This window comes from Argiope bruennichi, chromosome 1 (assembly GCF_947563725.1).
Source record: "Argiope bruennichi chromosome 1, qqArgBrue1.1, whole genome shotgun sequence".
Lineage (NCBI taxonomy): Eukaryota > Metazoa > Arthropoda > Arachnida > Araneae > Araneidae > Argiope > Argiope bruennichi.
This window is the reverse complement of record NC_079151.1, coordinates 18,357,039-18,377,758: the sequence shown is the minus strand read 5'-3', so window position 1 is coordinate 18,377,758 and position 20,720 is coordinate 18,357,039. Positions and strand designations below refer to the sequence as shown.

General features: G+C 28.2%; 1 protein-coding gene across 1 annotated transcript in view; it reads left to right on the top strand.

Moving 5' to 3' along the window:
• Positions 1-20,720, top strand: part of LOC129962693 (proto-oncogene tyrosine-protein kinase receptor Ret-like) — a 137,410-nt gene that overhangs the window by 36,967 nt on the left and 79,723 nt on the right. Inside the window, exons 4-5 of the mRNA XM_056076618.1 lie at positions 654-755; positions 18,050-18,272. Coding sequence (XP_055932593.1) covers positions 654-755; positions 18,050-18,272 — 325 coding nt within the window. The remainder of the gene's footprint in view (positions 1-653; positions 756-18,049; positions 18,273-20,720) is intronic.

Sequence of the window (20,720 nt, the reverse complement as noted above, 5' to 3'; positions counted from 1 at the left end):
ACCATGCATTGATTATGAATTTTTCATCAGACGCTTGAAAAATAAAATGCTTTTAATGGTAAAATGTTGCGATTATGATACAGTTTAATTTTAAGATTAAAACAAAATATACTCTTATTATCTTAAAATTTCTATAAACGATAAATACTAGAGTAGTAACAGCATATAATGTAATAAAAATTGGAATAAATTATTTGTTAAGTGCAATCTTCTTCCCACACAGGAGGTTAATATTCTTTTTTGTCAGTAAAGTATGCTTAAAACTCATGTAGCAGTTTAGATATTAAGATTAATAATTGAAATTATGCATTAATAGGTTTTTGAACGTTTTAATACTATATTGCCTTAATAAGACTAAACTTTGCGCCACCAAAAGCTATTTATATTTTGTTGATTAAATTCTAAATTTTTAAAGGCTGATGATACATTAGCATATTTGCAACTATTAAATTTTGTTTACGCATGAAGAATGCAGTGTATAAATTTAATTTCTATTTTTCGGAATGAAATTTATATTCAAAATAGAATTTTTAAATTAACGTTGAGCTTTGAAAAATTTCTGTGATCAACATAGCTATATGTAAATTTTTATTTAACGATGTAAATGGAATTTTTGTCTCTAAGATAACTGAATATAATACTTGTGTTTACAGGTTGTCTACAGAATTTCTATTATTAACGAAACTGAACTGGAACTGGATTTGAATGAAATGTACGAAATTAATGTTTCCAGAAATGCCGCTCCATTTGCTAGAGTAAGTATTCTTCCAATATATAAACTTTTTCATGTCTTGCATTTCCTGTTCATCAACAGTTATTGAGTTTGAAGGAATGATTGAAGAAGGAACTTTTAAGATGAAAATTATAATTTGTCTCTCATAATAATTCTAAATTATTTGGAATCCCTTTATAAACATTTACTAATAAGGAAAGTTGAAAGTAATATTAAAATAACGATAATTAAGCCATCTTTAAAATAAAAAAAAAGTAATAAAAATACAGATTTTCTTCAATCTGAATAATGAAACTGTGTTTCCTAATATTGTTTCTGAATGTCCGATTTACAGCTAGTATTTTGAAATTAAAGCAATGTTTAACTTTGTTTCAGTAATTCAGTAATTTGACTCTTTAATATATATATATATTACTAATAAAACGAAGTTAAAAATTCAAAGTGTCTTCTCTCTCTGACTTCGGCCACGGCTCGGCTTCAAAAACGTATGGTTATATATATATATATATATATATATATATATATATATATATATATATATATATATATATATATATGAAGCCGAGCCGTGGCCGAAGTCAGAGAGAGAAGACACTTTGAATTTTTAACTTCGTTTTATTCTCTTTCCATCCCGGGAGGCACAAGCAGCACGGACAAAACATGTCCGTTCACAGCGCAGCACAAAAGCAGAAAAAGGTAAAAAAAGAAGAAAATCATTGATCCCTAGTTTTTCATACCATTAAGATTCTGATAAGGATGTCTCTACAAGCGCCGATTTAGATAAGGAAACACAGCCATCTTTTAAAAAGAATTTTAGATCAGCAATTTTGCATCCCCTCACTCGGAAGGTGGGAACCGCTGAGGAAAGTATTTTCACAAAGCTTCAGTTGAATTAATTAAATTGAAAAAGTGGAATGGAATCAGGAAGTAAGCAATAATATTTTAGAATGAATTTGATATGTGCTGAATTGAGCTAAGAATTAGGAAATTAATTAAGCTTAAATCAAATTTTAAAATATCATTACATATATAAAATTTTAAACTCAAAACTTTAAAATCAAGAGATGAGTGTAAAAATAAATAAATTCTAGCTGCATTTAGTGACCAGCTTATTCACCGAGATTATTGACTTATTTATCGATTAATATGGATAGTTAGGTGATAGTGATTATCCATATCGCGACTGTAAGATTACTTTAAGGCTTATAAAATTTCTATTTGATGTCTATTACGTTTTCTTTCCTTTTGTTTCCTCGGTCTTAAGGAAATTCCCCTAATATTCAGACCATTTTTAATAATTTAATCAACATTTAACCAACCCCAGCTCTAAAATCGTTTATTGAATTTATCTGAAACCTCCGTATGTTGATCTGCTTACATTTCCCAGTTGCCATTCAAAATAAGCAGTAAGAATGATTCTGAGGCAAGCGCTTTAATGTTATATATAGAGAGAGAAAGAGTGAGAGAGAGAGATTTAAAGAGCCCAGCATCTTGTGTAGTAGTTTATATTCATAAGCATGGTTTCATATTCAACATAAAGGTTAAAAGATAAGAAAAACATATTGAAAAAATAAAATAGATTTGGAATACATCCTGCTTAATTCTCCAACGTTATACAAAAACGTACTTTTTAATGATATGAAAACATTATAATCAAATGACCAAATGAAACATATTGTCTTTATTTCTTTTTCTGATGTCCTTCCCAATTTCACAAAAATATTTTATTACTCCTATTGATATAGGGTTAGATTTATAACAACAAGTTTTAGTACATTCGAATGTTTTAGAACTCAGTTATTCTAAGATGAACTGTTTTCTTCTGAAAGAATGCAGGAAATCATTTATCGTAGAGAATAATGTCTCCTCACATACCGATTCTTTCAGCGGATGATTAACGATTTGTCGGTGGCAGATAGCTGAAGCCATTCAATGAATAAAATAAATCGAACGATGGTAATCTTTGATACTTCCGAAAATAAGTAGTCCACAGATATATCAGCAAAGTGCATCTGCAATCGATTCGGTGGAGCGATTATCAGCCATATTTCAACCCTTTAACAACAAGAATGTAAGATTAAATTTCCATATTTAGAAATAAATATCGTCCTGTGTGTGTGCGTGCCAAATTCGATCATATCTTCATCTACAAATGTCCCGGAGTGATATATAATGCTATATCATGATAACAAATCGATATTTTTGCAATTTTCGGATGATAAACTCATTTTGTTTTCTTAGTGTATACCTAATCGAATTGCTGGAATAATCCGGAAAAAGGTAGGGCGTCTCCTAAAAGAGAGAGTATCATAAACTATGCATTTCACTTTTGGCCTTTCACTTTTTTGTAACTATCGCTATTCATATTACATTTTATTAGCTGCTAAAATTTTCTTTTTGTAGATTTAGCAGCTAAGAAATTTTGACCCAATCCAAATTCAGTTTTGAAAAATGAAAATGAATGTTAAATTATTATTAAAAGTATGGAATTACTCACTGTACAAATACGGAGATGATTTCAGATAGAATTTTGCTTTGAGCTGCTTAGTAGATTCAATACTAATTCACAAGACTGATAAGGCAAATTCGATATTCATTTGAAACCTCAAGGATGTTAGGTATATTCAGAGACAACGTTCTAGAAGACCAAGAAACACAGACATGAAAGAAATGGTGTTAGGAATGTTATATTCAAGGGCGCCATTTTGACAGGCATCTCCTTTTATGAGTGATATATTTCCCTCTATTTTTAACCGATGAAGTTATATAAATTCACAGTAGCGGATTTTGACAATATGAAATCACAGCCTTAAAATTATTTTAAATCACCTCTCTCTACCCTATGTCATAAATTCGCTAATCATTTTTGACGTAAGTCTAATGGATTTTAAGATTATCAGGTTCTTAAAGGCAATTAAAATATCTCACGTATGTGTTGGAGGTAGGACAGGAACGCCCCTAAACATTCGTCATAGTTTCATATGCTTAAAACTTATTTTTAATTCGCTTTATTTTGTGTCTATTAGGTGGATTAGTGCTAAATTTGGCATCCACATTTTGTCGTCTTCAAACATTTACCGTATTTTCAGGCTTCCAGCAGAACTTTAAATTTTCTTATTCACAACTTAATCAGCATTGGACCATTGTTTATCAACCATTCAATTTGCATCAAAAATACATTTACGTACTTTGTTAGATAATAATGAGTAGTATCCTCCCCCCCCCCTCGAATCTGTGCATGTAAGGATAGTCAATATACATGATAAGAAAATGACTAACAGCAGAGTAAAATCCTGCAGTCTGCTTTCTTTCTCGATGATGAAGTTTCGATTTCTTTAATTTCATTTATTAGACTTTCTGATATTGAAATATAATGTTTCAGTTCTGATCAATTTGATTGTTAACATTGAATATCGGTAAATATATTGTTTAACTTTACAGCTTATTTATCATTTAAAACCTTCCAATTAAAGAAAATTTTAATAAATAGTTAAGAGCAATGCTGTATTCTGGGCTACACACATGTAAAACAAAACAACATATAATAATGAAATCAATAATTTCAATGAAATCTTATGTTTTCGACTGTTATTAACTCTATTCTATTGTTATAATTAATAAATTTCAAGTATTATTCTAAATAGTCCTTTGTTCTTAGCGATTAATGAAATAATTGATGAAAAGTAGCCATATTTTGGAAAAATTAATACATTTATAAAATTATTCGAAATGAAATTTAAGTTCAAAAAAATTCAAATTCATACCAATTATAGTACCAAGCAAAATGACAAAAATAAATATTTTCATTGAATAAGGGATCGAAATACGTACAGGAAATTTTAATTCATTGAGAAATGACATGAACTGATTGCTTTTTTTCAATTTTTTTTTCTTTTATCCCTCTTATTCTTTACTTCCTGTTTGAATGAAAGTGAATTGAAAAGCAATAACAAACAAGATATTCATTAAATCAACTTTAATTAAGTTCACTGGCATTCAAGTTCCATTTCAAACACCTCCAAAGCGTTACTAAAGAAATTTAGTTTTCTGGGAGCAGTAAATTTCATCTTTTGATAAAAATGTGATTAAGTGGGTTATTATATTTTTTATATTAATTATTCGAATCTTTTTCTTATTTTCCCCGCATAAGTTATCTTTATATTCAAAAATATTTTCAAATCTGAATATCCCCCTAAAGGGCTGCCTAGTTTTTAATTTGTTTTCTTCGAAAGCAAACAACATAACAACATAAAAAATATCGTGCCTTTTTATTTAATATTAACTAACCAATTTAAATTTTATTGTAAAGATTAAAAGTGAAAAAATAACTATTCTACTTATTGCAAAAGGAGACTGAGACGGATTATGATATATCAATATCCAAAAGTCAAATGTCTTATTAAGAATTTAAATCACATTAGTTGAAATTTGTGGAACTGGCACACATCATAGATAATTTAAAAGCTATAAATATTTTGTAATATAATCTGTTAATTTATATTTATTACAGATATGAATATTTGGATTCTTATAATGATGGAAAATTTTATACTCAATAAGTTATTTTATTTTATCTTATTTGTATTTTATAAGTGGTTGAAAATAATTCACTTTAAGCCATTTTTTTTATTATATTGCGAATTGTGATGGAATTATGTTTTTAAACTTAAAACTGTGTTTCCAAATTTTTATTAAAATTTACTTTTTTTTTTATATTAATGTAGCCCAATTTGCAAGAAAAAAACCTTAGTCATAATGTTACGATATCTTTTTAATATTATCAGGCATTCGGAATTATAAACAATACCGTAGTGATATTGAGTATCTTGTACTAATAGGAACAGCTAAAAATGGACCATAAAAATTTCCTTAAACTTTAGATGCAGCAAAAACATTTTACATGTTATATTATAAAAAGAAATATATTGCTATTTTTTTAAATATATAGAAATTTTATTTATAATATGTTGGTATATCTTCTAACATAATCTTTTAATCATACGTCTTAAAGTAAGATTATTTTTATTTCTTCCATTTTCTACTTTGCTTACATCTCTAAGTAATCAAAGTAGAAAATACAAGAATTAAAAGTAAATTTTAAATAGATAGTGATAATTTTTTCCTTATAATTCTGTAATAGATACGTTAAAAGGCATACAAATCTTATCAAATCAAATTTTCTTACAGTAAAATGTTTTAAAGAAAAAAATTTGATGATAAACGAATTTCTTGATTTCTTTTGTAGAAAATTACTGTACTTTCGTTGATGCTCAAACACTTAAATCAATTTTGTTTTTTCGATATTTTCTACTAATTAAATGTTCAGCTATTTTGCATTTCTTGACATTTCTTCTTTCATCTATTTAAAAAATCTAATCGAAATATGTAATTTTAATTCTGTCAGTTGTCAATTTGTTTAAAAATTGAATTAATGCTTCATTTTTAATTAATATGAAAGCCATTTGTATAGCAAAGTAATTACATCTTGCTTTTATATAAACTATGTATTGCTCCATTTCTGTTTCGTTCATGATGCAAAACTTCTTTTTCATTAATAAATGACCTGCCTTAACTATCTATGCTATTCATTATTTGTTTTATATGAATATGATTTACATCAACATAAATAAATGTGAAATTTGTAAATAATTTTGCATTATAGAATTTCAGACTAATGAACAGATTTTCGTCAAATTTTCTTCTCTAATATTCCCGAAAAGGAAGTGTTTTCTGAAAATTTCATGATAAGAAATAAAATAGTTCAATTTTATCAATTAAAAACTAGGTTTTAATTAATGAAAAGTAAAATCTTAATACCTTAATTATTTTGTTTTTTATTATCTAATTAAATTACTCTTTTTTCCTTTCGGGAATTAGCTGTCTGATTGAATTCAGAATTCTTAGAACATCTTAGATGTTTGAGGATTGCTTTGTCGATTTATAGTGTATTTCAATAATTTAATTAAAATTATGAAATAATACTTTAATATTATGTATACTTAAATAATCGACCCCGTTATGCAGAGCATTTAACACAGCCGTGAAATGAATACCGAATTCAATTGCAACAATTTGTGTACGCGCCCATGGGGAATCGGCAAATTGTTACAGTACAGTTTCTTCTATTTGAGAAATGTCTCCTTCGCACCGTACTGGTTGAAAGATCCCCCTGTCCATTAGTCGTTAGATATTGTTTTGAGTACATCCGTGTTAAGCACCCATTATCATCTGCTCAACTATAATTGTGCATATTCTTCCTTCGTGTAGTTAGCAATCGTGATACTCGTTGAAATGGAAAACTAACTACTACAGTGCAATGACGTTAATTTAAATAGTCAGAAAAGCGTGGTCCTTCTTACACTTGCCTTTCGTCTACTCTAATCTCAAAGTTTACATACGTTTTTCACCTTCTCAACGGGATTTGACATGTTCTGTTTCAATTTTTGTTCTTGAGGTCTTTTCGGACTCTAAGGTGAATATAAGGTGATATTTCTATTGTAGCATTTGCATCTTAGAGTCATTTTGATATTTTTGTTATTAACTTGCCAAAAATTATTCTTTTATATAATATTTTTCGTATAATGTAACCTAAATAAATATACCTTAATTCTCTCGATATTTTCAGCAGCTTGAATGTTATAACATTTAATTTCATGCGATACAAAATGACATGCTGCAACATACAAATTTATGAGTCACTTTAATATATTAATTAATTAGTTCTCATTGTATTTTTTGTTAATTTTATTTTAAAATATGTTAAATGATTGGAAAATTCTTTCTGGTGAATGGAGATACAAAATGTACAAAACTACTTCGACGAATCAACAAACATTGCTTTTCTGGCTAATTTCCTAACGCTGACTCTGAAATCTTATTGAGGCCATCCTACGAATGAATTAAAAATTAATCAATAGATCACTTTTGAATCCAAATTTCGTATCTTGAATCAAAATTTTGTCTGTAACTACTTTGGACAAAAATTTTCTAGTGTATTTCATCAGATTTTTTTTTCTGTAAACTTATTGAAATGATCTGATGAAACAAAATCAAAATTTGTCAGTTAAATAAAATCATTTTTGAACACAGAATTCATTTCTTAAATGATATTCTATTTAAAACAGCTTCCACCATTTCATGAGGATTAATATACGCCTTTTAATTAAGGAAAAAACGATGCCAAAGCAAAAGAATATTGATGAGAGATTGTGAAAAACCGGATTACGTTTATTTATTTTAAAAAAATATTTGGAAAATGTCCAAATCGCTTCAAGAAAAGAACACCTTTTTGTCGGAGAAAGGATTGAAAACAAGAAAGAAGTTTTCGAAAAAGAAAGAATTTTTTCGTGAAAACATGCGAATAATGCACTTTAATAAAAGAATGCCACGCCTTTGCTCTGCTGGAGCTTATTGTACTTTTCAAAGTGTACTCCATTTCAAAAAGATTCTCCCATTTCCAACTGGGATTTGACATTTTCTGGGGTTTTTTTTCATGCTTCTTTTAAGGAAAATTCATCTATCTTGGAAGGAATAAAACTCAAACTTTAAAAAAAATGTATAAAGTTTTTATTTTTTGTTATGAAATAATTGAATTTAAAAAGAGTTTACTTCATTTCTAAAGGTCCATATATAGGATTTCCTAAAATAAGCAAATTTATATTTTTATACTATTTAATCAGAAATATACGTTAAATTTTGATAACTGAAAGTGATACATTGATTACATATCTTGATGGAATTGGATATTCTTCTTTGAAGTGAATCTAGAAATGAAATTCTTCTCCATTAGCATGTTCTTTCAAAGGATTTCACTTTTAGAACAGCTTTGAAATATAATGATTATGGTTCAATACGAGTAAGCATTACAAATTGAAAGCAGATGTATCAAATGGAAAACAGAATGTATCCAAATGTAGGAAGGATAATTAATTAATACAGGAGTTTAATATTATTAATACGCTGTATTAATAATATTAAACTGTACTCCTGTATTAATACGCTATCATTAATACAGGAATTTTCTCCTGTACTAATTATAGCACTTGATGAATAATATGAAAAATTTTGAACACGAGTCAATTTGAGTCTTGAAAATTTTAATTGATAATTAATTTGTTACAGTTATCCACGGAGTGTGTTCATTTTGGACCTCCTACATATCTTCAAAGATAAAAAAAATCCATTAAAATTATATAATTAAATATGATAAAATAAAATATTAAGCATATTACATATATGCCTTTATAATTCGTAATAAATTTATAATATGCTTCTTGTTTAAAGAATAAATAGTTGCTAAATTTCATAATAGACTTTTTTTTTATTTTTAAAAGTGGCAGTTTTTAAAATGTTTGTTACTTTAATTTGAATTTCATTAATAAATAGATTTAATGATTTCAGATTTATTACTTTCGAATAAAAATTGAATCATTTTATAATAATTTTTCTAACAGGAGTACATTCCAATCATCATTTTTTTCATTTATTTGTTAACTCACAAATCCATTAGAGTAATCAATTCTGAAGTTTTATAATATTTTCATTGATATAAACAAACTTCACAGTCGCGTGATACACTTATTCATGGATAAAAATAGAGAATTACCCATTCATAATATGTTTCTGCATTATTGTTGGATTACGTTAAACTAGATATACAATCAGTTTTGCAAATTGTTTAATAAAAAACAAATATTTCTTGCATTGAATCACTTGTAAGGGAGATCTGCTAAATGTAAATAGTGTTGCTGTAGTAAGAAAGGTATATGATGATGAGTTATCAGCTTTTTTCTATCTAATAAATTATCTGTCTAAAATACTCGATCAATTTCAATAAAAATTATTGTTAAGAAATTATTTAATGATTTAGATACGGTAGCAATAGGTTTCGACAAAATCAAGCAATTTTTCCCAATCCCTAACTTAAAAATTGGATTCAAAAATAGATTCAACTGATACTGTTTAAGACATAACAGTAGAAATTTTACAATTCACGCAATTGCTATAAAAATCTAAAACAAAATTATAATGTAAGAATATAAGATCCAAGATCCATTTACAAAATATTCGAAAAATATAGTTCAGAATATAAATAGAAAAATAAAAAATTTTCATGCCTATCCTAGATAATTTTAAAAAAGTGTAATTGAAAATAGTTATGCGATAGATAATATATCTTAGTAAGATGTCAATGAAGAGAAAAATTCCACCTCTGTAAAATTCCTGGATACTATGTCCAATAAGCCTTACATATTGATTCTTTTAGATAGTACGCAAAAAAAGGTCTTTCTTTCTCCTTCTCCAAAACTGTTCTTTACTGGAACAAAGTTCTCCTGAGCAGTTGTTACAAAAGATCCCTGTCACGAAGAGGATCCATCATTATCTGACTTCCAGCCAGAACATTCGCAGCACTGTTCCATCACTGTCTTCTTCGATTCACTTCCAATCACGCCTTCTCGGAACTCAAACAAATCCCATTCTTTTGTATTTGGCGATGACCCCTTTCAAGAAACAATAGTAATTTATTGCGGAGAAAGACGCATGAAGTGTGGCGCTTGTGCAAGAAGCAGATGTGATTTAGTGTGGAGCAGGTGGCCTGAAATGATTTCTTGTTTACAGAATGTCACGTTCCAACATTTTTGTATTATGTCTGCTATGAAGAAGTTGTAAGGCGTGCTTTTAGATTGGAGTGGGAATTTCATTTAATAAGACTGAGCGAACGTGTTCTTTTTTTAGATAATATGATACATCATTTGTAATTCCGGGCCAATTTTTCTCTCGTGACATGTTTGAGATATATTCAGTTGACAAGCTTTTTTGTTTTATGTGATGAAGACGTGAATACGATTTCCAACATAGAAGTTATTTATCAAAAAATTGTTTCAACTATATTCAACTTCATTAAAGGCTCCTTACAATGCATTTATTATTTGAAAGCCAGTAATTGCTATTATATCTCTTTGATATATAATATATCTTATATTAAGTAGTATCATTCATCTAAATTAGGATTGTGGTATTCCCAAGATTCATACAACTTACTTTCAGAATAATAACTTTTATTCCACTCACTTATCCGAAAATATTTTCAGTTTTACTTCGATATGTGATAAGTTTAAATAGAAAGTATTGTAACCAGCAAAAACAAAAACAAAAAAATCAATTAAAACTATAGATTTTAATGAATTTTCTCGTTTTAGATCTCCCTAAGTTCAAAACTCTAATTTTTTTAATCTTATATGTCTGTCAACACGGTAAATCAAAAGCGCTTTGAGTTAGAAAGATTAAATCTGTTGCATAGTCTTGACGCGGAATTTGTAGTTTTCTATCAAATTTTCGATGCAATTCATTCAAAGATAGCTGTCCAATTGCAAGTGAATATGATAGCTACAAAGCTCAACCAGTAGATTGGTACAATTTAGTGAACAGATTAAACGCCCATATTTTAAATTCCAATCGAATCTATAAAATATCTGTTGGTTTATAATTTCTCATGCATATGAATACGATAACTCAAAAACTCAGTGTCTTAAATAAATGAAATCTGCTGTGCGATCTTGTGATTACAATTATAGCTGAATGTTGAATTTTGAATCAATTGGTCGGAAAAAAATGTTGAAAACACGCATTCAGTTTTCTTCATCTTTTGCATTAACTGCCTATCAGAGATTTATCTCCCAGAAGATATCTAAATATTGGAATTTAGGTTCAGTCCAAAGCTAAGATTTACACCAAAGATCGAACTTCAGCACCTATTTCTTGTTAATGGCATAGAGAGAATACACAGTTTATTTTACTATGAAGGACGTAATCTTGTGTGAAAAAAAAATCTAGGCACTTTAGACATTCACGGTCTTGCTTAATGGCACAAATTTTATTCAATGGGAAGGGGATTATTAGAGACTACGAGACACGAGACAAATCTAAGCACTTGTGACATTCACGGCCTTGCTTAACGGCAAAACTTTTATTCAGTGGGAAGGGGATTAATAGAGAGTACGAGACACGTGACAAATCCAGGCACTTGTGATATTCACGGCCTGGCTTAACGGCACAAATTTTATTCTATGGGAAAGAGCATTTATTTGAGAGTATGAGAAATTTTCGTGGAGACCATTCCCGCTGGTTTGTATATAAAATATTCTTTAAATGTTTATAAAGATATTAAGAATAATATTTTCATTAAGAGTTTTTATCTCTAAATTAAAATTTACCCTACGGTTATTTTCCTTTTAATGGTATTTAACTTAATTTCTTTTTTTATGTTTACTCACATATTTGAGTCTTTAAAGCATTTCTGTTTCTAAAAGCAAACATGTTCTTTATACAAATTGTTTTTACTATTATGTTACCATATAATTTGCTTGTGAAAAGGTAATACTCGAAGGGGAACTACAACAACAATGTGAATGATAATCTAATACTTGGTTATCTGTCAGCCCTCTACATGGTACCAGAAAGCTAGTTGAAGGGTATTTATTCTGCATGATGGGTTGGATCATTTATATGAAAATGAGTGCATTGACTGCTTTGGTCCATTCGGTAGGTGAGGATAGGAAACCACAATCGAACCCATTTCATTGGAGATGATTACGAACAGTTAGCCAACATATCATTTAGGGTTTAATAGCTGAACTAGGAATTAATTTTCAGGTATATGAATTAAATCTAACTAAGCAACATTGATTCCCATAATAAAGAGCATAATGTAATTGTAATATAATGTAATATCTAATATTTACAATTGAAGCAGTGAGATAAAGAATAATGTTACATGCAAAACTTTTTTCAAAATTATCAAGTTTGAAAGGGCATTATTTTTCTGCACTCGTTCAAATCAAATTTTTAGGGAGGAAGAAAGAATAATGGCATATGTTACCTGTGGAGCAGAAATCGGTGATGCTAATCACATCCTTCTGGTGAATGAACTCTAGAAAACGTGAAAGAAAGGAATAAAGATCAACTCTTTCACTTAAAATTCTCATGAAGACATATATCCTTCCAGGAATTTTTTGAAAAATGTGATTCACAAACTTCTAATTATGAAGCAGAAGGAATGAATTTTTTTCTCTATTTATTCTATTCCAATCTCAGTTTTTCTCTCCACTTATTTATTTATTATATTGTTTTCTTCTTTATTATTGTTTTATCATTCATTTCCCCCTAAAATTAAATTGTTTTATTTCTTATACTTTGATATTTGTTTGTTCGCAAGGACAACAGGATACGTTGCACCATTAAAAGTCCTTAAAAATTGTTTATTTTTGCAGGTCCTTATAAAAGTATACTTATTTTTTGTCCAGGTGCTTATTATTATTATTTTGACAGAAAGAAAAAAAGGTATTTCGCCACTCTATAAAACTATGCTATATCTACTCTGATTTTATTTTCGTTATAATGTCCTTTTTTAAAATTTTTATCAGATCTTAGTGAATTTATTAGTCGGTTGCAAAATTTTTATCCAGGTTGTGTAGCATCATTAAAAACCCTTAAAATCTGCTTATTTGTGATGGCCCCTACATAAGGGACTTAAATGTGCTTTTTTTTATATACCTAGGTGCTTCAAGTGAAAAAATACCAATTTCCCCATTCTAGATCTGTTTTTTATTTGTGGTGTCTGATCTTTCAATGTTTAACGGATTTCCATAAATCCGGAGGTCAGTTGAAAAGGTTTTATCTCAGTTTAGGGGAAGAATAGGGAAACTATATTCTTCTCATTTACTTAAATCTTCTTTTAAATAGGGAGAACTCTATCCCTTTCATTTACTTGCCTCTTCTTTCGCCTCTTTTTGCTTGTTTAGATAGGAAGAAAATTCTTTCTTTTTAGAGAGTCAGTTATTCATGTAGAACAACGAGAGTTATTTTTTTAACAGAGAATCGTTGTTTTTAGTAGAGCATTTTTTATATATCACGTTTGTAGAACGTTTGTTATATTTCAACATCATTTCGTGATTCACCGTTAGCGAATTATTTAAATATTTTTGCTTCAATTCATTTTTGTGAAAAAATTTAACACTTCTCAATATATGCCAGAAAATATGTATTTCATTCATATGGAAATCCAAAAGAGAATAAATTAAATGATTCTAGGCTCCCAAAAATAAAAGTAAAGCAAAATATTTACGATGCTCCAAAGTTATTTGTCGATCAATTGTATTGTCAAAATATACCAAAAATAAATTAATACCAATTAAATTAAACCCCTTTTTTTATTTTTTCATATACGAAATATTTGAAGAAAACAATCTGTAATCCCCAAAGGGAACCAATTATTGGAAATTTTATATTTGACAAATGAAACATCCGATAAAGTTATCTGCTTTTAAAGTGAGATTATCAGTAGCTTGTTTTAAAAACGTTGGAATACATAATGAATACATCTTCAGTAAATTTTGCATCAGTAAAAAAAGTTATTTTGGAAGAGAAGAAGTAAATATGAAAAAAATACCCTATTCTGTGTTAATCAGAATAGATAAAAAGATGCTATTTAATGGGTTTTATAGAATTTCTGTTCAAATCCTTTTTACTCGATTTCTAGAATTTTAATGTGAGGAATATGAGATTAGACTATCTATTTTTAACCTTTATTTAGAGACCATAAATTATAAAAATGTGGAGAGTTTTGAAAGTTATTTCCTTTTTCGGGAGCAAGCATATGTCGAAAGAGGATTTAGCATTAATAAAAATATATAAATGGAAATTTTGAATGAAAAATATCATGTTTCGTAACATGTAGTCTATGATTATATAAAGCAGTCTGGCAGAATCCACTCAGTAAACATTTCTAAAGACATGAGAATTTTAGTAACTTCAGTCGATTCAAAATATAGCCTGTTTCTGTGGATACAGATGGAGACATATGTTAGAATCTGATTTCTAGATCTTTTAATGGAAAAAGAAAATTATCTTAGAAAATGAACCCGTTGGAACTGCATATAAAACTAATAAACTCGTTTCGAAAGTCAGACACTTTCCACTACTAACAAAATATAATGAGCTGGAAAAAGTTATTTGAGAGAAAATTGAACGAAATTAGACGCGTTTGGAAAAATCTCTGTAAAGAAATTTACTTTTATTTAAATGTTTTAATAATTAGCATGATTTTTATATTCTATATTTGCTTACTCGTGTTCTTAACTTTTTTTCGAAGTATTGGAATGTTAAGGAAGTGTGTGCGAACCTTTTCCTTCCTTATACTATTAATTGTTGTGCAATTAAATAATAATTTCAATGAAAGTCCAATTTAATATTTCCTATAATGCAACATTTCTGCAATTTTTTAAGTGAGTGCAAGTGCAATGGGGAACAAATTATTGCATGTCTTTCATTCCGCAAAAGAAATAACCGATGAAATTATATCCTTTTAAAGCAGATTTTCAGTAGCTTGTTTTAAAAATGTTCGAATGCGTAATGATCAGATTTCCATTAAATTATGCATCGGTAAGAAATGCTTTGGTTGAGAATAAGTGGGGGGGGGGCACATTCCAGATAGTATTTTGGTTAGAAAGATTAAAGAGGCTATTCTCTTAAATTAATAGATTTCTTTCCTTAACTTGATTTTGAAATTTTAACATCAGTAAATGAGATTGAATGAGGGTTTCTTTTTCATTCTTTATATGAAGACCATAAATTAAAAAAATTATGAAGAATTATGAAAATTTTCATTCTTTCTCATGAACAGGCATCTGTTGAAAGAGGATTCAGTCATTAATAAAAATATTGAAATAAGAAATTATGTAGAATGGAAAATAGGGTATGTTTCACAACGTGTAGTTCATAACCATATAAAGTAGTCTGGCGGAATTCCTTTAGAGAATATTACTAAAGAATTGAGAATGTTAGCAACGTCATTCCAATGATCGCTATTTTTAGGATAAATAAATAACGAAAGAAATAACTGACAAAGGAGTAGAAATAGCTGAAAGTCTGAAGAAAGTCAAGACTCTGATTTCTTGATCTTTTTAATGGCCCAAGAAAGTTCAGAAATTGAATATAAATTTAATGCAATAACTTAACAAGCTAGACATGTTTCACTACTAACAAAACCTAATCTGGAATAACTATTAATGAGGTATTTGAATGAATGAAAGAGTTAAGAAAAATCTCTAAAAAGAAGCCTTTATTCACAAATTTAATAAAATGAGAATGATTTTTATATTCTAGATTTGTTTACTTATGTTTTTTTTCATGAAATTGTAATGTCAATAAAATAACCTTTCCTCTTCCTTAATACTACTGACTGTATTGCAATTAAATAATCTGATATGCATTGAAAAATTTTACTAAAGGACTTTCAAGTGAAACTTACATGAAAAACATTTTAAATAACTTAGTTTTAGTATTGGAAAAATATTTTCTTTAATTATTGGTTGTACTTTATATTTGTATAAAATTGGACCCTTATTTAATGTCCACCTAAATTTATTTTAAGGAACTCATAGTTCTATAATCAAAAATATTAAATTAAGATGAGTTCTTATTTTTTTCTCTCTAATGGTACTTAAAAAGTACTTATAAAGTGATTTATCTTTAATCCTCCAGTTGCTTATCCGCGATTTCCCCGGTTTGGCCATCAGCCCGTTTTCTGTTGCATCCCCTGTTTTTCACAGTTTAGAGTGTTTATTTTTACGATTACAGATTTTTATTATATCATATTATTATCGTGCAACATATAGTATCAGTTCACTTTGTTTGAAAAATTATTTCGTTTGATCTTATTTGTAAAGATCGCATCTAAATAGAGATTTTTAAAAATTACGCAGCCAGACAGTTAAGATAAAATTTCTCTACGCACCCCTGCACCAGATAAATAACAAACTAACGAATATTCACTCAGATTCGAAACACACCTGAAAAAGGATACTGGAACAATTCTTATTGTTCTTACATTTGAATAGAATTGATATTATACTTATACTCAATGTTTAGATCTAAATTTTTCGAAACGCTTCAAAACAAAATCATAAAAAGCAGAATTTCGACTTAATTATTCTTATTTTGCTGATTCAATATTTTTTGGTATTAAATTAAGTGACAAACGAAAGCCAAAGCGACTAAATTTGGGATAATTGAATTTCAAAGTATTTCCAATCTAGTTTAAAAATTTTGATAAAAATATTAATGCTGGTTTGTTGGAAAATATTTTAAAATGTATTATTATTAAATATATATAAAATAACATGTAAGAGCACAAAAATATGATAAAATGTATAAATAGATCGAATAACAATTATAAATAATTTTCCTTCCATCTTGGAAAATTGTTCATCAAGAAGTGAAAATGGTCTTTGGAAGAATAAAGGCACTATATTTAAAGTTTAATCTTTGGAATTAATTGAACTTTCGTAAAGAAAAATGTCATATTTTCAATATCGTGGAATATATCATACTCTGATGAACATTCTTGCAGAATATATTTTCTATATATATTTTTTTTTTCATTTTTATTCTTCATTTGATCGCACTTTTGTTTAATTGCTGGTATTATTATTTTTCCCTTTTTCTCTTTAAGAGACAGCGAGACAGAAATTAGCTTATTCTTCAATTTCTTTATATATTCTTTTTTTATAATTATATATATTATATCCATCTTTTTTGCTTATTTTTCAATAACAAATGATAATGTTAGACTGAATAAAGAAATGGCAAATAGACTTAAAAATAATGAAAGATTTCATTATTTCATTAAAAATAACAGAAAGGAAGGAAACAAAATTGAAGTACTTAAAAGAATATCTTTTTCTTATTGCTAGCGGTTTCTACATCTTCTTTCTCGCATATTAACTATTAAACTTCAAAATGAATTCATTTCTAGATGGAATACTTTTATGATAAACGTTTTCTAGACTGGATATTAAATATTATATCTGAATATTGATTATTACTAGAATGGATGTGAAATTATTATTAAATTAGAAAAATTAAATATTTTTTTTATAAAAATTATAATTTTATCTATTTATATTCATATTGACACAACCATTGCAGAACTCAAATACGAAACTCAGAATGCTACTATAGTTAGTTATAAAATATAAGTTAAATCAATAGTTAATGCTGGCTTGAAATAATAATCTCATTTTGAATACGAGTAAGTTGCATTTCTTAACGCAAATGTATCAAATTTAAGCCCTAAAACTGTAAATATTGCACTTTAAAATCCAATATATTTAATTTTCAATCATTGTGCATTTTAAATAACTTGCTATTGATGATGACGATTCATATATTACCAGTAAAATCGCATCATCTGTATTATTTATAAAACCGGATACTTTTATATTTGAGCACTGAAGATGAATTTTTGGAAACTTTTAGATTATTCAGCTGTCTGCGGCTGCTCTGAACTACAAATTCCAGCTAGATATTGGGGTAAAGAATTACGATTGGCTGGGAATCACCGAAAAGACTGGCATCATTTTCATCAAAGATCCCGGATTCATGCCCGAACCATCCACGGTCAGAAGAAACGTCAATTGGTTTTTCAAAAACGACACTCACAGCAAGACGGGGAATATCTTGTTGTTACTCACAATACAAGGTAAATATATTCCGTCTAGAAAGATTAAATTGTTGTTTTGGAATTATATTTGTTTAACAAAACTGAGAGGTTATCTGAAATAATATTAATGATGAAATAAATCACTATATATAGTCTTTCCTATTGTTATTTTTTTCTGAAGTTATAGACAAAACAGAAATAAACGAAGTCCATAGACTGCTGGCTTGTGTGCATAAGCGCCAATCAGATTTATTTCTCCAAATTTAGAATTCTTGGTTTCTTTTTTCTTTATTTTAATTGTTATTTTTTATTTTAGTTTGTCGTTATTTTATTTCATTATTTTATTTATTTTTTCTTTCTCATAACTTTAAATTTTGAATAAAATAAAATGAAAGTAATGTTTTATGCAACACGTGGTGTAAGTTATACTGCTGTGTTCCTTTACCGTAGGGTTTTGTTTTTTCTACATCTCCATTTTTTATTTCTATTATATCAACACATGTGTTTAGGTCTTTTCAGGGAAGGAATATTCCTTTGTGTCTAAATTTTAACATTTTACTGTTAACGGAGCTTATTACAGTGTAACGTCGCTGTTGGCATTCATCTTACAATCAATAAAATAAAATAACTGAAATAAAAATTATTACCTTTTCAAAAAATTTCGAAACTAATTATGCATTAACAGAAAACAGCTTTAAGTTGTACATACAACAGTGTGACCAGAGATATTTTTTTATGTGTATTGATAGCTGTGGAGTTTGTTCTTTTGTGATTACATGCAGTACCAGTTTTGCGTATCTAACACTTACAGAAAATTTTACAAAGTGAAAGTAAATTTGTAACTGGAACGCTTCAGCAATGCAGTAAATTTGTAGCGATATGAGCATGACAGTGCAAGATTTGTTGAATGCTCACACTCTTGAAAAGAAGATTCTGAAAGACAGCGAGATATATATGTGGAGATACAGCACGAATTTCAGAGGGGGGGGGGAGAATTTGAATGCATCGAAAATTCCAAGTCGTATTTCAGAAGTAACAAGAACGTTGTATTGCGTTTCAAGGACACTGCATTTAAATAACAAAGTTGTTTCCTGTTTTTTGCCAATTGAAATAGTCTTTGAAGTTCCTAATACCACCTCGTATTACTTGCTGATTTAATGGATAAAGTATTCATTTTGGATATAATATAGTGAGAATAAGTATGCATCACTCGTTTCATCCTATTGAATCAGCTCATTCCATTTCTAGAGATATGGATTCAGAAGTAGACTGTTATTTCAAAATCTCAGGCTTTAAACCCATTAGTAGAAATGTGTATTACCTAATGGTTAATGTAAGCACACTTATTTATTTGTTTCATTTGAAATAATTTAAGAACTTTTAATAATAAAATAATTGCTAGTAATTAATTTCTTAATTTTACTTTGCATATTTTATATTTTGGATCTAAAAAATGAACTGATGCTAATCAAGCCTTCTGTTTCGCTCCTCATTGAGAGGCTGCACACTACTCTTCTGTCTCTCTTCCAACTAGGGATTGCAATACCGGACCAAAATTTCAATACCGGTATTCGGTATTTTTTAGATCTTAATACTGGGATACAGGTTTTAATACCGGTATTAGAAATTTTTGAAAAAAAAAAAACACACATGTTTCTTTGTTTTATTTGCCAGTTTTATTAGAGAGTGTAAATATCACAAAAAATAATTTGTAACTTATAAATTATAACAGTATATAAAGAATCACAAAAAAGTAAAGGAACATCTTATTTATTTAAATCCCCAAAAAAAGTGTAAATATCACTATTCAGTCTGTGGTACTGTTACAAATTTCTGAAAAGGGATCTTAAAAAAATATAATTCATCAATTTTATTGCCATTAAGCCTGAAAAGTAATTTTGTGCAAAAATGACCAGCTGTCGAAAACGCTCTTTCGACATCTACGCTAGTTGGTGGTACTGTTAGCAATGCGCTATATACTTTTCTAAGTATTTATCTCTAAATCCCTCATCTTCAAATAAATCGATTTCTCGTCGAATGGTTTTGGATATAGCTGATTTCTGTATTGTATTTTGGTTCTTTGAAAGTTTATTTATCGCTAATTCTAATTGTTTTCACGAAACAATTTCTTTTCACTATCGACATTAGTATCATCATAATCTTCGATAACTGAATCGAATTCTTCTGAATGTGGATAGGTTTGTGGGTAAAAAATTTTTACTATGAACTTAATCAGATTTGAATTGGTTAATTTCTTTTCTTTTTCATTTTCATTTTTTTAAATCATTATAATTATGTAAATACCATTAGACATTTTCTATTTCGGTATGCCTTTCTTCTGTGCGATTTTTCAATGTAATATACAATTCTTCAGATAGTGATGTGTACTATTCTTTCAGTGACTGCAACATGAAATTTATTGTTGCATTAGCTGTTAATAAATTAGAATATCTCCGACACAATGCCTCAATAGTCAGTTTTATTGGA